This window comes from Sinohyriopsis cumingii, chromosome 1 (genome assembly GCF_028554795.1).
Source record: "Sinohyriopsis cumingii isolate HCF-2022 chromosome 1, ASM2855479v2, whole genome shotgun sequence".
NCBI lineage: Eukaryota > Metazoa > Mollusca > Bivalvia > Unionida > Unionidae > Sinohyriopsis > Sinohyriopsis cumingii.
In genome coordinates, this window is record NC_142961.1 from 81,810,686 (window position 1) to 81,829,557 (window position 18,872).

General features: G+C 35.0%; 1 protein-coding gene across 5 annotated transcripts in view; it reads left to right on the forward strand.

Moving 5' to 3' along the window:
- LOC149807235 (multiple PDZ domain protein-like) overlaps nucleotides 1-18,872 on the forward strand; it is a 453,425-nt gene that overhangs the window by 130,892 nt on the left and 303,661 nt on the right. For all 5 annotated transcript variants that reach the window (XM_089963870.1, XM_089963877.1, XM_089963884.1 and 2 more), the window contains exons 11-14: nucleotides 1,973-2,146; nucleotides 8,408-8,487; nucleotides 17,320-17,493; nucleotides 17,802-18,164. In XM_089963870.1, coding sequence (XP_089819996.1) covers nucleotides 1,973-2,146; nucleotides 8,408-8,487; nucleotides 17,320-17,493; nucleotides 17,802-18,164 — 791 coding nt within the window. The remainder of the gene's footprint in view (nucleotides 1-1,972; nucleotides 2,147-8,407; nucleotides 8,488-17,319; nucleotides 17,494-17,801; nucleotides 18,165-18,872) is intronic.

Sequence of the window (18,872 nt, forward strand, 5' to 3'; positions counted from 1 at the left end):
TAGTTACATTAATGCCATATTTGTTTATCACACTTGTTCTGTATAGTCTAGTATGCAGTCTAGTCACATTAATGCCATTTTCATTTATCACACTTGTTCTTTATAGTCTAGTATGCAGTCTAGTCACCTTAATGCCATTTTCATTTAGCACATTTGTTCTGAATAGTCTAGTTTGCAGTCTAGTCAGATTAATGCCATTTTTGTTTATCACTTGTTCTGAATAGTCTAGTATGCAGAGTTTAGTCACATTAATTCAATTTTTGTTAATCATACCAAGTTATAGGATGATATATTAGGAATGATTTGTGGTGGGTCATTTTAAGTTTTATCTGTGACAGTTGTACTAGTTCCGTGATTTTGATGGCTTGGCTTGCATTGTTTTCATGAAACTAGACTTCATATAGATGGTTATGCATGACTATTCATTGTTTTCATTAAATTAAAATTTATGTAGAGAGTTTTAAATAGCTGTCCATTGTATTCATGAAACAACTTTATAAGTTTTACAAATTTGAAAAGAAGAATATGATTGTTATGTAATACAGTTCTTGGAATGGACTCCTTGCATTGGTCACTGCATAATTTGTGAACTTCATGATCATTCAGCGAGGTTAGACATGTAGATTAGTTAAAGTGAGAGGTTAATATAAATAATCTGTCAGTATGTTTTGTGTTTGTATTTTGGTTCTAATCCACATGGATTTTGCCCATTTGTCACAAGAAATTTGACCAGCTGCAGAGTCAGGTTTGTAGCAACAAAAAATGTACATTTTTACTAAAATTATGGCATGTAATATATAGATTTCACTTTTTATTCTTAGATTACACTTTTTGGCCAGTTATTATTGACAGATTTTCATGACAATTAAGGGAACTTATAGATCTTGAACTGAGAGAGACATTTCATTCATGCATATTAAATCCATGAGGTTTGTGACATTGCTACATCATGGGTCTGTCTAACTTAATCAATTTTTGGAGGGTGAAAGCCCCAGTTTAGTGATCCATACAGCCGTCTTCTTTTACCTTTGTTCCATTGTACACCAAAGTGAAGGCACCTTTTCTCCAGGGCCCATAATTGTGGCATAAGAAGTAATCCATGTGGTAACATCTCACAGTAGTGGACACTCCTACCATAAGGCTGAGTATTTTCTTGTTTTGTTGTTTTCTGTTCTAGTTTTTTGGGGGAGGGGTCATCTGGATCTGATTGATATGGCAAATTCAGCTAAACAATAACAAAAGGATTTGTTTTGCTGATATTAAAATGTAGTAGTGGGGGGTATTTTAATAATGCAGCATTCAGCTGTTGCTGTTGCCAGATTCCCTTCTCCCCCCACTTTGAAATCCCATGAATGGTCTTAGTCTGTAAGAAATATGTTCACAGAGCATATGCCAGGTCATAATGTTGGCGTCAGGAATCTTCCAGAAACTACTCAATATGAGGATGACATTTCATCATCCAAATTTTTTACCCCCTACAATTTGGGCTAAAATATGGCTTTGTGTCTGGGCTAAAGCTTTAATTTTTGTGGTATTAGATTAGAAATAGAATTTGATACTGTTTGTACTTTAGCAATGAATTACCATATTATCCCATATAATACCATGGATTTCTGGTCATAGAAAGGTGTGTATATTGAGTAATGAATGCGACTCTACAATTTGTGCAAGAGTTGTGGCCTCATAGAATTGAAGTCATTGGTACTTAGTCTTACAGTAACTAGGTGGGATGTTAAAGAGGTTGTGGGTATGTTTATGTCAGATGTTAATGAGGTTGATGGTAGGTTTTTGTGGGCATTTAGTTCACCATTCTTCAGTATTTAAGAGATTACAGGACAAGGCTGCAAGGAATGATTTTCATTGTAGAAAAAGAGCACATTTCTGTCTTTTTTCAGCCAAGATTCCTCTGTTCTTTCAGCCCAGACCTGTGTGTTTATTCTTTCAGTCCAGACTCCTATGTTTGTTCTTTCAGCCCAGCATCCAGGGGGCCAGCAACAGCCTCTTTTGCCCACCACTCAGGTCTTCACATCAATTGAGGTGCCCACTGCTCCACCACTGCCACCATATGAGCCAAGTGTACAGGAACCACAAAGACAAGTCAACATTGAAGATGTCAATGTCATGTCATTTGAGGAAGAGGATTTTGGTATGTGACCTCTGCATCTGTTCATTATGCTACTGAAAAAAATGCAGATGAGTTATCATTGAAAATGCTAATGTTATGACAATGCAGATAATTTTGGTAACTAAGCTCTACGACTACAGTCGTCTGCCTGTTATGAAACCATCCATTTTGCACTGGAAAACTGACCTTTTATAAATTGTGTCTGCTTTTGAGGGGGGACAGAATAGTGAAAATATACTATTTTAGTGTTGGGCAAGATGGCCTCAGGTCAGGCTTGTTTCCTCTTATATATGTCTTACCCATAGGTTGAGGTAAAAACTTTGGGGCTGCTAGAGCACAAGAACTGAAAATATGATTTTCCTTTCTGCATATTAATTTAATATGGTAAAAGTTTTAGATTTTTAAATGAACCTGGCATACCTGATTATGAAATGTTACTGACAACATCAGATAGTAACTATTACTGTTACTTCCTGTTGTGGGTAGAGTCAATAATCCTTTTACCCTTTGAATGTATGACATTTTTAAGATTGCTCCTCAGTGTTACCATACTTTTTGTTGTCTGACCTTATTCTTTGGAGAAAAATGTGAGACACGACAAGCATGATGTCGCTGGCATGGCATCCTTGACGTGAATTCAGTGTTAGAATTTTTTTTTCAAGCTAATAACTCCAAAACTGCCAGTAGGAAACATTATATATTGAATGTTTAGGAGCCCAGATCATTAGGTGTATTGTTTGATGGCTGATCTGGTCTGTGCCAATCTCATCTGAGGCCCTTATATGTTGGTACACTGTTTGATGGCTGAGCCAGGTCTGTGCCAGTCTCATTTGAGGCCCTTATCGATTGGTACACTGTTGATAGCTGATCTGTCTGTGCTGATCTCATTTGAGGCCTTATCTGTTGGTACATTGTTTGATGGCTGATCTGGGTCTGTTTTGATCTCATTTGATACTCTGATCTGTATGTACATTGTTTGATTGTTAACCAGAGTCTATACTGAGTACATTTGAGGCCCTGATCTGTGGGTGCATTGTGTGATGAATGGTCTGGAATGTGCCAATAAAGCTAGATGACCTGATCTGTAGTTGCATTGTTTGATATCTGATCTGGGTCTGTGCTGATCACATTTGATGCCCAGTTCTTTAGGTTTATTTTTTAATGACTAATCTTGTCTATGCTTATCACGCTTGAGGCCCTGATCAGTAGGCATATTGCTTAATGATTGATCTGGGTCTGTGCCATTCACACTTAAGGTCCTGATCAGTAGGCATATTGCTTAATGATTGATCTGGGTCTGTGCCATTCACACTTAAGGTCCTGATCAGTAGGCATATTACTTGATGGCTGATCTGGGTTTGTGCCATTTTCACTTAAAATCCTGATCAGTAGGTGCATTACTTGATGGCTGATCTGGGTTTGTGCCATTCTCACTTAAGGTCCTGATCAGTAGGTGCATTACTTGATATCTGATCTGGGTTTGTGCCATTCTCACTTAAGGTCCTGATCAGTAGGTGCATGGCTTGATGGTTGATCTGGGTTTGTGCCATTCACACTTAAGGTCCTGATCAATAGGTGCATTGCTTGATGGTTGATCTGGGTTTGTGCCATTCACACTTAAGGTCCTGATCAGTAGGTGCATTGCTTGATGGTTGATCTGGGTTTGTGCCATTCACACTTAAGGCCCTGGTCACTAGATGCTTTGCTTAATGGCTGGTCTGAGTCTGTGCAGATCACTTTTGAGATCCAGATCTGTGGATGCATTGTTTGATAACTGTTCTGATCTTTGCCAATAACACCTGTCCCTGATCTGTGCCTGCATTGTTTGATGACTGTTCTAGCTATTTGTTGATTATGCTCACTTACATAGATAATTAATAAATATGGTACAAATGGCATAGCTTAGGCATTCTTACTATCTGCAGTTGTTTCTAGTCAGTAGTGTTGGTTTTCGTGAATTTTATTGACTTGGGTTTTTGTGCAAAAGTGAAGCATGTGACACTTGAATAGGGAACAGTATGACATGAATTTCTGTTCTATATATTTCACTGGTTACTTCAATTAGCACTCATTTGTCCTTCATGACTGAAGAACAGTATGTGGCTTGTGTTTATGTCCCATGCTCATGCTTTATGTTTCATGTCCCATGCTGAAGCTAGTATGTTTCATGTCTCTTGCTGATGCTTTGTTTGTTTCATGTCCCTTGTTGATGCTTGTATGTTTATGTCATTTCTGATTCTTGTACATTTCATGTCCCTTGCTCATGGTTTGTGTTTCATGTCCCTTTCTGATGCTTGTAAGTTTCATGTCCCTTCCTGTGGTTGTATGCTTCATGTCCCTTCCTGTGGTTGTATGTTTCATATCTCTTGCTCATGCTTTGTGTGTTTCATGTCCCTTGCTCATGCTTGTATGTTTCATGTCCCATGCTGAAGTTTGTATGTTTCGTGTCATTTGCTGAAGTTTGTATGTTTCATGTTCCTTACTATAGTTTGTGTGTTTTATGCCCCTTGTGATGCTTGCATTATTATTAATAGTTAGTCAAAAGATGAAAATATTCAGTTACTGATATAAAAGTATGAACACATTGCTTTATGTGAAACAGATTCATAAGTTGAGTGAACAAAGCAGCACTTAATTTGTTGTTGAAATACAGTGTAAGCATAAAGTTAAACTATTCTGTACTTAGAAGTCTACTGGATGATATTAATTCTCATTTTTATTTAAATACCACAAATTTAAATTTAAATTCAGCTCTCTATTTTGCATAATGATTGTAAACTACAATAAGTTCATTACATTAAATTTAAGTTTTTAATAAGTTGGTTATATTTTCTAGCTTAACATCAAGATCCTGACGTTAAATTTGACTTTATTAAAATTTTACGAAATTCTGAGTTGAGTATGTTGTCATGAGTTGAGTATGTTCTCAGGTTTAGTATCTTCTATGAAAGCCAATCCATGACTTAAGAAAGCATTGCCTTAAATAAAATAGATCATAATTTATGTGAACAAAGTCAAACATAATTGTTGTTGAGGCACACAGTAAATAATAAACTATTTGGTTGAGATCAGACCATTAGACCCTGAGAAAACTATGCTTCACATGAAATGGAATAAATATGTATGGTAAACAAAGTTTGATAATTGAAATGAAATGGAATAAATATGTATGGTAAACGAAGTCAGATAATTGAAACAAAATGGAATAAATATGTATGGTAAACAAAGTCAGATAATTGAAATGAAATGGAATAAATACGTATGGTAAACAAAGTCAGATAATTGAAATGAAATGGAATAAATACATATGGTAAACAAAGTCAGATAATTGAAATGAAATGGAATAAATTTGTATGGTAAACAAAGTCAGATAATTGAAATGAAATGGAATAAATATGTATGGTAAACAAAGTCAGATAATTGAAATGAAATGGAATAAATACATATGGTAAACAAAGTCAGATAATTGAAATGAAATGGAATAAATACGTATGGTAAACAAAGTCAGATAATTGAAATGAAATGGAATAAATATGTATGGTAAACAAAGTCAGAATTGAAACAAAATGGAATAAATTTGTATGGTAAACAAAGTCAGAGAATTGAAATGAAATGGAATAAATATGTATGGTAAACAAAGTCAGATAATTGAAATGAAATGGAATAAATACATATGGTAAACAAAGTCAGAGAATTGAAACAAAATGGAATAAATTTGTATGGTAAACAAAGTCAGAGAATTGAAATGAAATGAATAAATATGTATGGTAAACAAAGTCAGATAATTGAAATGAAATGGAATAAATTTGTATGGTAAACAAAGTCAGATCATTGAAATGAAATGGAATAAATTTGTATGGTAAACAAAGTCAGAGAATTGAAATGAAATGGAATAAATATGTATGGTAAGCAAAGTCAGATAATTGAAACAAAATGGAATAAATACGTATGGTAAACAAAGTCAGATAATTGAAATGAAATGGAATAAATATGTATGGTAAACAAAGTCAGATAATTGAAACAAAATGGAATAAATATGTATGGTAAACAAAGTCAGATAATTGAAATGAAATGGAATAAATACGTATGGTAAACAAAGTCAGATAATTGAAATGAAATGGAATAAATACATATGGTAAACAAAGTCAGATAATTGAAATGAAATGGAATAAATTTGTATGGTAAACAAAGTCAGATAATTGAAATGAAATGGAATAAATATGTATGGTAAACAAAGTCAGATAATTGAAATGAAATGGAATAAATACATATGGTAAACAAAGTCAGATAATTGAAATGAAATGGAATAAATACGTATGGTAAACAAAGTCAGATAATTGAAATGAAATGGAATAAATATGTATGGTAAACAAAGTCAGAGAATTGAAACAAAATGGAATAAATTTGTATGGTAAACAAAGTCAGAGAATTGAAATGAAATGGAATAAATATGTATGGTAAACAAAGTCAGATAATTGAAATGAAATGGAATAAATACATATGGTAAACAAAGTCAGAGAATTGAAATGAAATGGAATAAATTTGTATGGTAAACAAAGTCAGAGAATTGAAATGAAATGAATAAATATGTATGGTAAACAAAGTCAGATAATTGAAATGAAATGGAATAAATTTGTATGGTAAACAAAGTCAGATCATTGAAATGAAATGGAATAAATTTGTATGGTAAACAAAGTCAGAGAATTGAAATGAAATGGAATAAATATGTATGGTAAGCAAAGTCAGATAATTGAAACAAAATGGAATAAATACGTATGGTAAACAAAGTCAGATAATTGAAATGAAATGGAATAAATATGTATGGTAAACAAAGTCAGATAATTGAAACAAAATGGAATAAATTTGTATGGTAAACAAAGTCAGAGAATTGAAATGAAATGGAATAAATATGTATGGTAAGCAAAGTCAGATAATTGAAATGAAATGGAATAAATATGTATGGTAAACAAAGTCAGATCATTGAAACAAAATGGAATAAATTTGTATGGTAAACAAAGTCAGATAATTGAAATGAAATGGAATAAATATGTATGGTAAGCAAAGTCAGATAATTTAAATGAAATGGAATAAATACGTATGGTAAACAAAGTCAGATAATTGAAATGAAATGGAATAAATTTTGTATGGTAAACAAAGTCAGATAATTGAAACAAAATGGAATAAATTTGTATGGTAAACAAAGTCAGAGAATTGAAATGAAATGGAATAAATATGTATGGTAAGCAAAGTCAGATAATTGAAATGAAATGGAATAAATATGTATGGTAAACAAAGTCAGATAATTGAAACAAAATGGAATAAATTTGTATGGTAAACAAAGTCAGATAATTGAAATGAAATGGAATAAATACGTATGGTAAACAAAGTCAGATAGTTGAAATGAAATGGAATAAATACGTATGGTAAACAAAGTCAGATAATTGAAACAAAATGGAATAAATATGTATGGTAAACAAAGTCAGATAATTGAAATGAAATGGAATAAATATGTATGGTAAACAAAGTCAGATAACTGAAATGAAATGGAATAAATACGTATGGTAAACAAAGTCAGATAATTGAAACAAAATGGAATAAATATGTATGGTAAGCAAAGTCAGATAATTGAAATGAAATGGAATAAATATGTATGGTAAGCAAAGTCAGATAATTGAAATGAAATGGAATAAATTTGTATGGTAAACAAAGTCAGAGAATTGAAACAAAATGGAATAAATATGTATGGTGAACAAAGTCAGATAATTGAAATGAAATGGAATAAATATGTATGGTAAGCAAAGTCAGATAATTGAAATGAAATGGAATAAATACGTATGGTAAACAAAGTCAGAGAATTGAAACAAAATGGAATAAATATGTATGGTAAACAAAGTCAGATAATTGAAATGAAATGGAATAAATACGTATGGTAAACAAAGTCAGAGAATTGAAATGAAATGGAATAAATACATATGGTAAACAAAGTCAAATAATTGAAGTACACTTTCATGTGTAAACATTTTTGAGAGAAACACAGAAAATATGATTCAGTGAAAAACATTTTTTTATTTCGCTATTAAATTTTGCCCAATGAGGCACATGAAATACAAGTCATGGCAAGTGATTTTTATATAGCCACTTCATCTGGACTTTTGTTTGAAGTATTTTTGTTTTATGAGACCTGGATATAATATAAACAACTTTTTCATGCTTTTGAACAAATGCATTCAATAATTGCTTTCAGAATTTACACTCTTTGATTTTAAATTTGTATTCATTCAGATGGAGAACTATCCCCGGACATTGAAGCAGCCATAAAGATGGGATGGGAGCCAATTGTTGGAGAAGATTTTGAAGTTGTGGTGAGTACTTTGGGGGAGGTTTGGGTTGGAATTGCTGTTGCCTGTTGGGTAATCAGAACAGCTCAATACACCTCTGATGTAATTTGATCCAGGGATACAGCACAAAAAGGGGAAACTGCCATAAAATCGAGGTGATGTATTTATCTTGTGCTTTGCCATATACATTTTGCAAGTGTTCAGTGTGCAATGTATTATTGTACCAACAGTAACATGATACCTTTATTCAACCTATGATTTAATTCACCAAAACCAATCCAGGTTAAGATGAAAACTACAAGGAAATTAGTTGGATCCATACTTTTTTGATCTGAGAAAAGCTTCTGACCTTGATGATCATGATATTGTTATCAGTAAACTAAACATTTATCAGTGTGACAGTTCAATGATTGTTTGGTTTACATCATATCAAAGAAAGAGAAACTTGTGTCAAAATAAGTGGAAATTTTTCTCAAGAAGAACCAATTCAATGGAGTACCACAGGGACCAATCTTGGGTCCAATCCTGTTTTTCATTTTCATAAATGATCTTCCACTTAAAACAGGCAGTTATTTTATCTATTGACCTATGTAAATATGACACTACTCAATCCGATTTCAAATAGCTAAAACCAGACCTAGAGGTCTCCTTTCAGATATCCTTACTTGAAAGAGATTCCTGATGTGAGGAGAATGACATGAAAGTAAACAGACAAGACTAAAGTATTTATAGGATACTGCATTTGTATGGGAAAATAGGAACGAGTTTTTCGGAATGAATACTGCACGAACTTGTGAGTGCAGTATATCCTTCCGACAAAACGAGTTCCTATTTTCCCCTACAAATGCAGTAACCTTTTTATTATATGCTCATTTTTTTATTCAACCTAAGGTTTAATTATATACACAAAATACACTACAAGAAACAATATAAATGAATGAATGCCGTATTCCAAACTAAATACACAAGCGCATATTTGACATTACAAAATGACATCATTATTATTGCGCGCATAACTCCGCCCAGATAAATTTAAACTTAGTCGCGCAGTCGACAAAACTTTCGAAAGAAAATGGCGTGTCCAGTTAAAATTGAAATTTGCAGTCATATTGTGAATGAATGCACATTGCTGCGACTTTTCCATTTGATCTTGAGTGAATATATTTTGGTATTTTGTTTCGATTCGACTAAAGTTTGTGATCTTGGACTGGATTCATCTGTGCAAATTATACATGAAATACATCGGATTGAAGTGGCACGGGAGAAGCGTGTTTACATCTGCAGATGTGTTTTTGTTTCTGTCACTGAATGTTTGAAAACATAACTTGGGGAAAATATGAAGTCTTTCAATTGCAATTTTCAAAAAGACGCTATGGAATTTAATGTGTATTTCATTTTGAGTGCAGTAAGGAGGATGCAATTGCACTTATCATCGAAATTACAGCACACTTTCGAAATGTGTAATCTAGATTGAAAACCTATGACATGGCTCATGCAATTCGGATTTGCAGAATTAAGAAAAAACAGTTTGAGGAAATTCAGGATGTAAAACTGTAAGTATATTTTATTTTGCCATTCTTATCACCAGCTAAAGAAAACAGTATATGCCTTGTTATTTGTAAGGACCAAATCCGTCATTTATACAAGGTAGCTAGCCGAAATCCGTAACATTGTATCAACGCAAAATGTCAAGACATCTGGGGTTTTTTGCAGTCCACGAAACATGTTTTAGTTCATTCAGAAACAAATAAACAACCACAACGTAAAGAGCCTCTTACGCGAGTGTACATGATTTGTTTACAAATCAAAAGTGCTGGCGTCTGAGTCCATTGTTTATTTACAAAATAAAGTAGTTCATTTATTCACGTGAATGCTATATGTGTATTATCGCGTGCGTTCAGTATCGGGGAATATTGAACGATTCTGTCAATGTAAAGTTAACGGGGAAAAAATTGAGCATATAATAATTATGATTACTACTCAACAAAAGACAACAAGATGGGAAAAAAATGAATTTTATGTTCAGTGACAAAATTCTTTGGGATGATGGTTGTAACAGTCTGAAATATTTGATATAATCAAGTTGAATGTCACAAAGTCAAATCCCATCTTTGGTTATTAAGCAAGATAAGGCCATATCTATCAACTAGGCATAGGGTAATGCATTACAAAATCTATACACAGCCATACCTAGACTACTGTAATGTTGTTTGAAGAAACAGTACTGACAAGAATATGTGCAAAGTATTTTGCTTGCAGACTTGACCTAGATATTGTTGAAAACATCCTAAATACAATGGCTCTTAAAATGTTAACAGAAAGTGAATGAATATCGTTGTGAAAGTCTAAATTTAAGAACAGGATTTCAGATAACATGGCTCCACTATATCTCAAGGAATATGTCATGCTTGAAAAAAAGGCAATCCACCCATTTAAAAGCAATTTCTGCTAACCATCTTTCCATTCCTAAAGCACTGAAAGAACTCTTAGAAAAGTTTTCATTATCTGTGACCACTAATTTGGAACAGAATCCCAAAGAAAATTTGAGAAAGTGCAAATATTATAATATAATTTAGAGGGTAAAAGTGGGATCTGTTTGATTTGACAAATACTTTAAAACTTTAAATATAATTTCCAAAATGTTCCACTTTGTTGTCTCACTGTTTTTATACTGTATATACATAGTGTACCTAGATGGAGCTTGTTCTTACAAAATCTTCAGCTTATTTATGTTCATATGTAAATTCAGGTTATTAAGGTAATTAAGGTTTGTTTCTGTATTTTTGGAATATGAACTTTTGTGTATGTATTTATTTATCAGTTCTGTATAAAGAATTAAGAATTGTATTAAATTTCTACTTTTGTTGTATGTAAATAATGAATATGATCGTGGTCCACAAGGATGAAATGTGTTGACCTCTTGAAATAAAGACATTATGGTTATTATTATTATTATTATTATTACTTAATTTGCCCATAAGTTCAGTATAATAAGTCTACATTAATTGCACAGTCAACACACATGACAGTATTGTTGATATCAAGTTCTTGATTATTTCGTTTAAAGCTCATGCTCACTCAATGCAAGAACTTAAGTAGTCATTTCGTTTGTCCCAACATTCAATCACCAAATGATATTTCCTATCCTTAATGGCTACCTATTTGTGGATTATTGATATTTCCCATCCATAATGGCTGTTTATTTGTGGATTATTGATTAGGTATTGTATGAATGGAAGTACAAATTCTCTTGGGGCCCCGAGTGGTCTAAAGCGCTCTCCGTTACGGATCACTGCCATCTCACCTCTGTCTGTGTGGGTTCAAGTCTAGGATTCGGCCAATGTGAGTATGTGAGAAAGCTTGCCAGTAGCTTCTCATGGGTTGGCGGTTATTCTTGGGGTTTTCCCGGGTTCTTCCTCCACCATTAATACAGGCCGCCATGCATAGCCTATCGTGTGCTGAAAAATGGTGTTAAACCCCACAACAACAATAACAACAACAACTATTTCTCGTTCATTGATTGGGAAAATACTTTTATCTTGGCAGTATTACCCCTACACATTTTCAGTAGGAAATCATTGCAATTTTATTCTGAAAAAGATCCAGATATATTATTATTTCAGTACTGTCATCACTGGAAGGCCATTAAAAAAATGAAAGGACAAATTGTTGGTGTGCATAAGATGACAGATATATAGTAACTGTTAGTGATCACTCTTTTAGTTTCTGCTGCATTTCCTCTGATGTTGAAAAAAGTCCTTCCTGGAATGATATGGCATGCTGCAAGTGTCACATCAGAATTGTGTGATAGAACCTGGTTGGTATGCTGTGTTGGACCAACAACGGTTCATCAAGATGCTGCACTCCAACCCAAAACTTATGGTAGTTTTGTCTCTACTGCTTGCCAGTGCCTCCAGTTCTTTGATGTCAATGTTGAAGCCTTTCATGTTGCACTTGTAGACAGCAGAGTTATGCTATACTCTTGGCATTGGCATTTTCACTGTAAAGCTTGTTCGTTATGATGCCTCCATCATGCATCCTGTGCATGTGTTCAAGCCAGTGTAGTTGTCTCAGTTTAAGGAATGCCAGGATGTTTAGTAGATTAATCTGGGCAAAGAATGTCAGTATTGGTGACCTTGTCCTGCCATGTAATACCTAGGATGTGACACAAACAGTGGAGATGGAAGCAGGTGAATTTCTCAATCTGATTAAAATCCTCTGCCCTGTCCCAGACGTAAATCTGACAGACACCAACAAAAGTTAATGTTTTGATGACCAGATAATGCATTACAAATTCCTGTTAGGGAGAGTTATCATTAGTAATGACATGGTCCATATGAATGTATCACCTTCAAACTTTGAAAGTTGTGTTTTGATTGGTGAACTATAAATTCAGCTTAACATGACCTCTTATTGGTGTCCGTCAAATCTCCATATAGGATTGTAAAGATCGGATTTTAATGGGATTGGTTATTTTCTTCTTTTGGCAGCTGTAGATTGTCCATGTTTTGCTATAAGAATACTGAGGACATAGCAGAATAATGAGGATACAGGCCTGATAGATCACCATACTGAGGACACAAATGCTAAATTTGTTATAATCCCAAGCATGTTTTATGCCAATGGTGGTGACCACCTTTCCAGTACAGGTGCCAATCTCTTTGTCAAGTGTCAGATATTAGGTCTCTTTGTATCTTAGGTAGCAGGACTTGCTTGCGAACTCGACTGAGGATGATCGCTGGCTGCTGTTTGATGCCTTGTCCCATTACTATGTTTTCTTGATTTTGATAGTGAGTGAGAACTGGAGCATGCATCAGAGAGACAGTAGATGATGTTTTCGAGCCAGATTCCTGTGAAGGCGATTAGTACTGCATTACATGTGAATAGAAGTTGTCTGATAGGATGTGTCTTATTTTGGTCTTAGCTTTCAGCCTAATGAGACTGACAACTTTTGGTCAGACCTCATATACTGGTAGATCTCTGTTTCTGTGTCAAAGGCATAGGTAAGGAGAACTATGAAGAAGATACCAAAATGTGTTGGTGCCACTATGCATTTCTGCTAAACTCCACACTTAATCTTGAAGCTACTGGATTTTCAACCATTAAACTGTACCATTTTGTACATGTTGTAATGAAAGGAACAGAGGAGGAGTTTCAGAGGGCAGCAGATCTTCCCAAGTATTTGCAAGTGGCCATCCCTGCTGGCTGTATCAAATGCCTTGGTGAAGTTGACAAATGCTGTGTAGATTTTTTTATTCTGTCTGCTTTTCTCATGCAGTTTGTGTAGGGAGATCATTATTTTACTGTTGACCTGCATGATGTGAAGTCACACAGCACCTCTTTGATTTGTTTCAGCCTTATCAGGGTCACCCTGGGAAAGACCTTTCCTGTCATGCTGAGGAATAAGTTACCAGTGTAGTTGTTGCAGTCCAAGCAGCCTCCTTTATTTTTTACAGCATTGGAACTGTAGAAGAGATGGAGGTCATAAAGATGTGGTAGTATGCTGGGCTTTTCGGAGTTTAGTGCTTTGGCTGGAACTTGGTCTTTTCCAGGTGCCTTTCTGCTTGCCAATGAATCTAAGGTCCGGTAGAGTTCAAGTGCTGTTGGCACTATCTTGAGCTCCATTATATTAAGCACTCACACTGGGAGGTATCCTTATCATTAGCATCCATCCAGCTCAAAATAGTGTTCCACCCAGCCTGTGCATGTTGGTAATTACCTCACCATCTAATGCCTTCCAGGAGAAAACCTTGGTGATGGTGGGACCAAGTTACTTCTTGATCCCATCAGACATGGTGTGGATGTTTTCATTTTCACATGGTCTTTCATGCTGCATCTATGGCAAACAATCATGCTTGGATCCATATTGTTTTTGCAGCTGTATTCTTACCCAGCTGCCTGACAAGCAAGTGGTTGGTGTCACAGTGGTCTGGGTATAGAGTACACTGGACAGGTCCCATTTCCTGGTGATAATCAGGTCAAGTTTATGCAGAATATGTTAGTGATGCAAAGCTGCTCTTGTCACTCATGCTAATCTTGCAGACACTTGTATCTGATACATGATGGCCATGAGCTGTGATCTGATCCAAAATTTTGCTAAGAAGTTGCTGAGTAGGAACAGTTTTTCACTGAGTGGTATGGGTGTTTCATTCATGTGAAGAGTGATAGAAGCTGTCTTTGTCTTTAGGATATATATATACAAAGTTGTAGCATAGGATATATATATACAAAGTTGTAGCATAGGATATATATATATACAAAGTTGTAGCATAGGATATATATATATACAAAGTTGTAGCATAGGATATATATATATATACAAAGTTGTAGTATAGGTGCTGATGACTATAATGAAGCCATCAGCAGATGGCATGTGAAGGGAGAAGATGTGCTCAGATTCTTCTGCTGGTATCTTGATCTTTTACATTATTGCCTTGCTAACTGCAAAACTCATGCCATATTAACAGCATTCTTCAGCATTCTTGGCATGTCAGTAGAAGATGTAGTTGCCTTTGCATATCGAGTCTGTGTAAGCTGGTCTTGTTTTCTCAAAGGCTTTGATGTTGACGTTAAGCTTATGCAGCTTAAGGTAAATTAATGCTGTCTTCTGGACTTCCTTTGTTGTTGCAGGTAGTGGGTCATTCCTAAACATATAGTCATAACATTCCAGTCTGGAAGATGATAGTTTGCTTATCTTTTTGTTGGGTACACTCTTGTTCTCTGCTTTTCAAGAAGGATTTTTAAGCCTCATGCACCTGATGACCTTACTAGCTGGGGCTGCCTGGCTGTGTGACATGTGATAACTGACCAGGAGGTTGCAATGATCATTCCCCCCTATTGGATGCAACCAGTGGCACCTTTCCTTTGCTCCTATTGAGCTGAAGGCATAACCCTTAAACTGCTGTCTCCTGTGTTCTACCCTTGCTGGTGATAGCAAAGATTAAATAGTAAAAATTTAAATGATTAATTGATTAATTGCATAGCCTGGGCAAATGTATGGATGTTTAAACTTGCCCACCAAGGCTGAGTCCAGCAGAAAGTCAGTTACTGATGCATCTGCAGCTGGCTTTGTTGTAGGAGTTACTAGTAGGTATTACTATGTTAACCAGGTGCCGAAAAGGACTCCAGTTTTTCTGTCAGGATGAGCTCCTTTAGCCATTGGATTTCCCAAACCCAACTCTCAAGGCAATGAGTGCTGTTTAATGTATCACTTGGAGCTTGGTTGACAGACACCAGGGCATGTCCACTCAACAGCGGACCTGCATGACATGTTTCTGGGGGCCAAGCTTCTCCATGATTCATCACATTTTAGTTTAGGGCTATATGGATCTGGTTTCCATGTGTTGCCTGCACAGTGGGAGTCTTGATTCAGTAGAGGCTGTGAACTGGCAGGAGAGGCTTATGCACTTTTCCTGCTATGAGCTATCCAACATTAGTAGCTGGAAGCTACACCAGAAATTTTACACAGCCTTGTAGCACTAACCACAAACGCACATAAATGGTAAAATGTCCATAAAATCCAACTAATTAATAGTTCATATTGCTGATAGATTACTGTGAATTAAGTAGCTCCCTTGGAGATGAATTTGTATATGAAGATCTGACAGCAACTGCTTAAAGATCATGTTTTGGTGACCTTTGACTTCGGCAATGGAATTGAAGCTTTCAGAAATTTGACAGGGAATCAAACCATTCAGCACTCACTGATGCTCTTCAGCCATACTACTGTCTCCCAAATGCAAAGGTATAAGACTTCATCTGATTGGCTGATAAATTAGCTATTATGGTAGTAAGATAGGTCACCAGAACATGACCTCTAAGCTGTCACTGTTTTTTTCTCCTCATGGGACAGTGGAGATCTGATTTTAATCAGATTGTTTAATGAGGTCAAATTAGACCAAGATCATGCATACAGATTAAATGGTTTCTTGCACATAGATTTGGTGAGATCTGCACATCTAATGAGGTGATCTTGCATATGATTGGCTGAGCTTCATCACACTTGAGAGACTTTACTTCTGACCTGATTTAAATCAGACTTGGTAAATAGGCTAATTTTAAAGATTTTGGATAAGTGGATGATCTTTGTTATGGATAAGGGGATGATATTTATTATGGATAAGTGGATGATCTTTATTATGGATAAGTGGATGATCTTTATTATTGATAAGTGGATGATCTTTATTATGGATAAGATGATAATCTGTATTGTGGATAATGGATAAGTGGATGATGAGTATTGTGGATAATGGATAAGTGGATGATCTTTATTATGAGAAAAATTTGTGCATATTTATCAGTTGATCTTGAATCTGAGTGCTTAGCACTATCGAGATCATACTTATGATTTGGATGCAACTTGTACACAAGCCTATGTCATCAAGATCTTGGTTGAGCATCATTATCAATGAAATTATTGCATATTAATAATGTGACCTTATATATAATATGTACTTAAATTTTAAGGTGGTCTAACTGTTTGGCAGTATACCTTGTGGCTGCCATGGACAGTGTTATAATGAGGGCATACTTTTTCATAATGAACTTCATTATGAGACATTCTCACTGTAAGGCAGTGTACACTATAGTTCCCATAGAGTGTTATAATTTGGGAGCACTGTATTTGTGCTGCTGATCGTTAACTTTTGATTCTCTTGAATGAAGTCATTGATGAGGATATGTATCATTATATTGGTAAATCATTTTGAATTATTTCAGCAATTCATGATTTTTAGGTTTGGCTTATGTCATTAATTTTCTGTTAATTTAATACAGCCAGAATTAAACCACTGCCTAATCAATTTACCTTGACATTACAGAAAAGCCTTTCTAAAATGAAATTTTGTTAAATTTAAGGTTGCTCAGTTGTCCAAATTCAAGGAAGGAGGGGGTCTGGGCATCAGTTTGGAGGGGACTGTCGATGTGGAAAATGGAGTTGAGGTTCGGCCTCATCACTACATACGCTCAATCTTGCCAAATGGCCCAGTTGGAGTAAACAAGAGGCTTAGAAGCGGGGATGAACTTCTAGAGGTTTATATTTTTTGTTAATTCATTTGTTTATTTTGGCAATTACTTGAGGAAATTGAAATAAATTTTAATTTGTTTTATTCAGATGTTATGCAGTTAAAGTACAAGATAAAAAGAGTTTTCAAATAAAGGAGTTTAATGTGAACAACTTTTATTTAAATTATTTCATTATGAGGTAGGTAGTTAATGCAATTAAAACAGCAAAAGTTGAATTAACAAGACTAGGATGAATGCACATCTTTATGGCCAAGACACAAATTAATTGCAAGATACCTTACAGCATTTTCATTAGAAACATTCAACTTTTTCAGGTCAATGGCAAAAGACTTTTGGGATTAAATCATAAAGAAGTGGTTGGAATTCTAAAAGATCTTCCTCAATATGTGCGGCTTGTGTGTGCTCGCCGTAAAATGCTTGCATCAGAAACCTATGCACCACCAGAAACACCATACTTCCCTTCAGACTTTAATGTGGGTGTTGTTGAGAGTCCACCTACGCTTACAAAAGCAAAATCAGAAATGGACATACCCACATCAGAACCTACAGTTCAGATGGGTAAAAGATCTCGCTCTCTGGAGCCATTAACAGGGCTGGCCATGTGGAGTAGTGAACCGGTTGTGATAGAACTGAACAAAGGGGATAAGGGATTGGGATTTAGTATTCTAGATTACCAGGTAAGAAAGTATTTTTTTCTTCAGATTTTTATCCTCACATGTTTAAAAGCACTTGGAATATTGTGATATTCTCCCAGTTTTTCAGGAGCAACATCCCAGAACCATCTGGGTGGAAATCCACCATGGCCTTTGTACCCCTCTGTACTCATTTGAAAAAAGGGTGTTATCATTGATTCCACTATCATGGGTTACAAAAAGTTAAATTGCAATTACATTTTCAAATATGTTTTATCAAATTTTATAAATGCAGACATAGCAGGGTACATATATGAGATGAATTTTGTATTATGACCACTGTATCATAGTCTGGGGTGTTAGAGATTATGTAAAGACCCCTTGTTCATAATCAGGGGTGGTGTTATGTACATTGTGATATATATGTGTTGAAAAATGGCATTAAACCCACAGAACCACAAGCCTTGACAAAACGGTTTTCAGAATAGTTTAGATATGTGCATATTACTTGTATAATCTAGCGTCTGAACCATTCTGAATTTTGGAGTCTTCTGTCATTCTAGAGGCTTTTGATGATAACAGGTATAGATGAAACTTGAAATGTGAGCCTGTATCCAAAACATAATTACACTTTACAGTATTGACAGTTTAAAAGTGGACAGTGTTTCAAGATTGAATTTGTTTCTTTCCATGATTGAATTCTGCATTTGATGAAACAATTCATAAATGATGAATGAAATTATGTACAGAGGT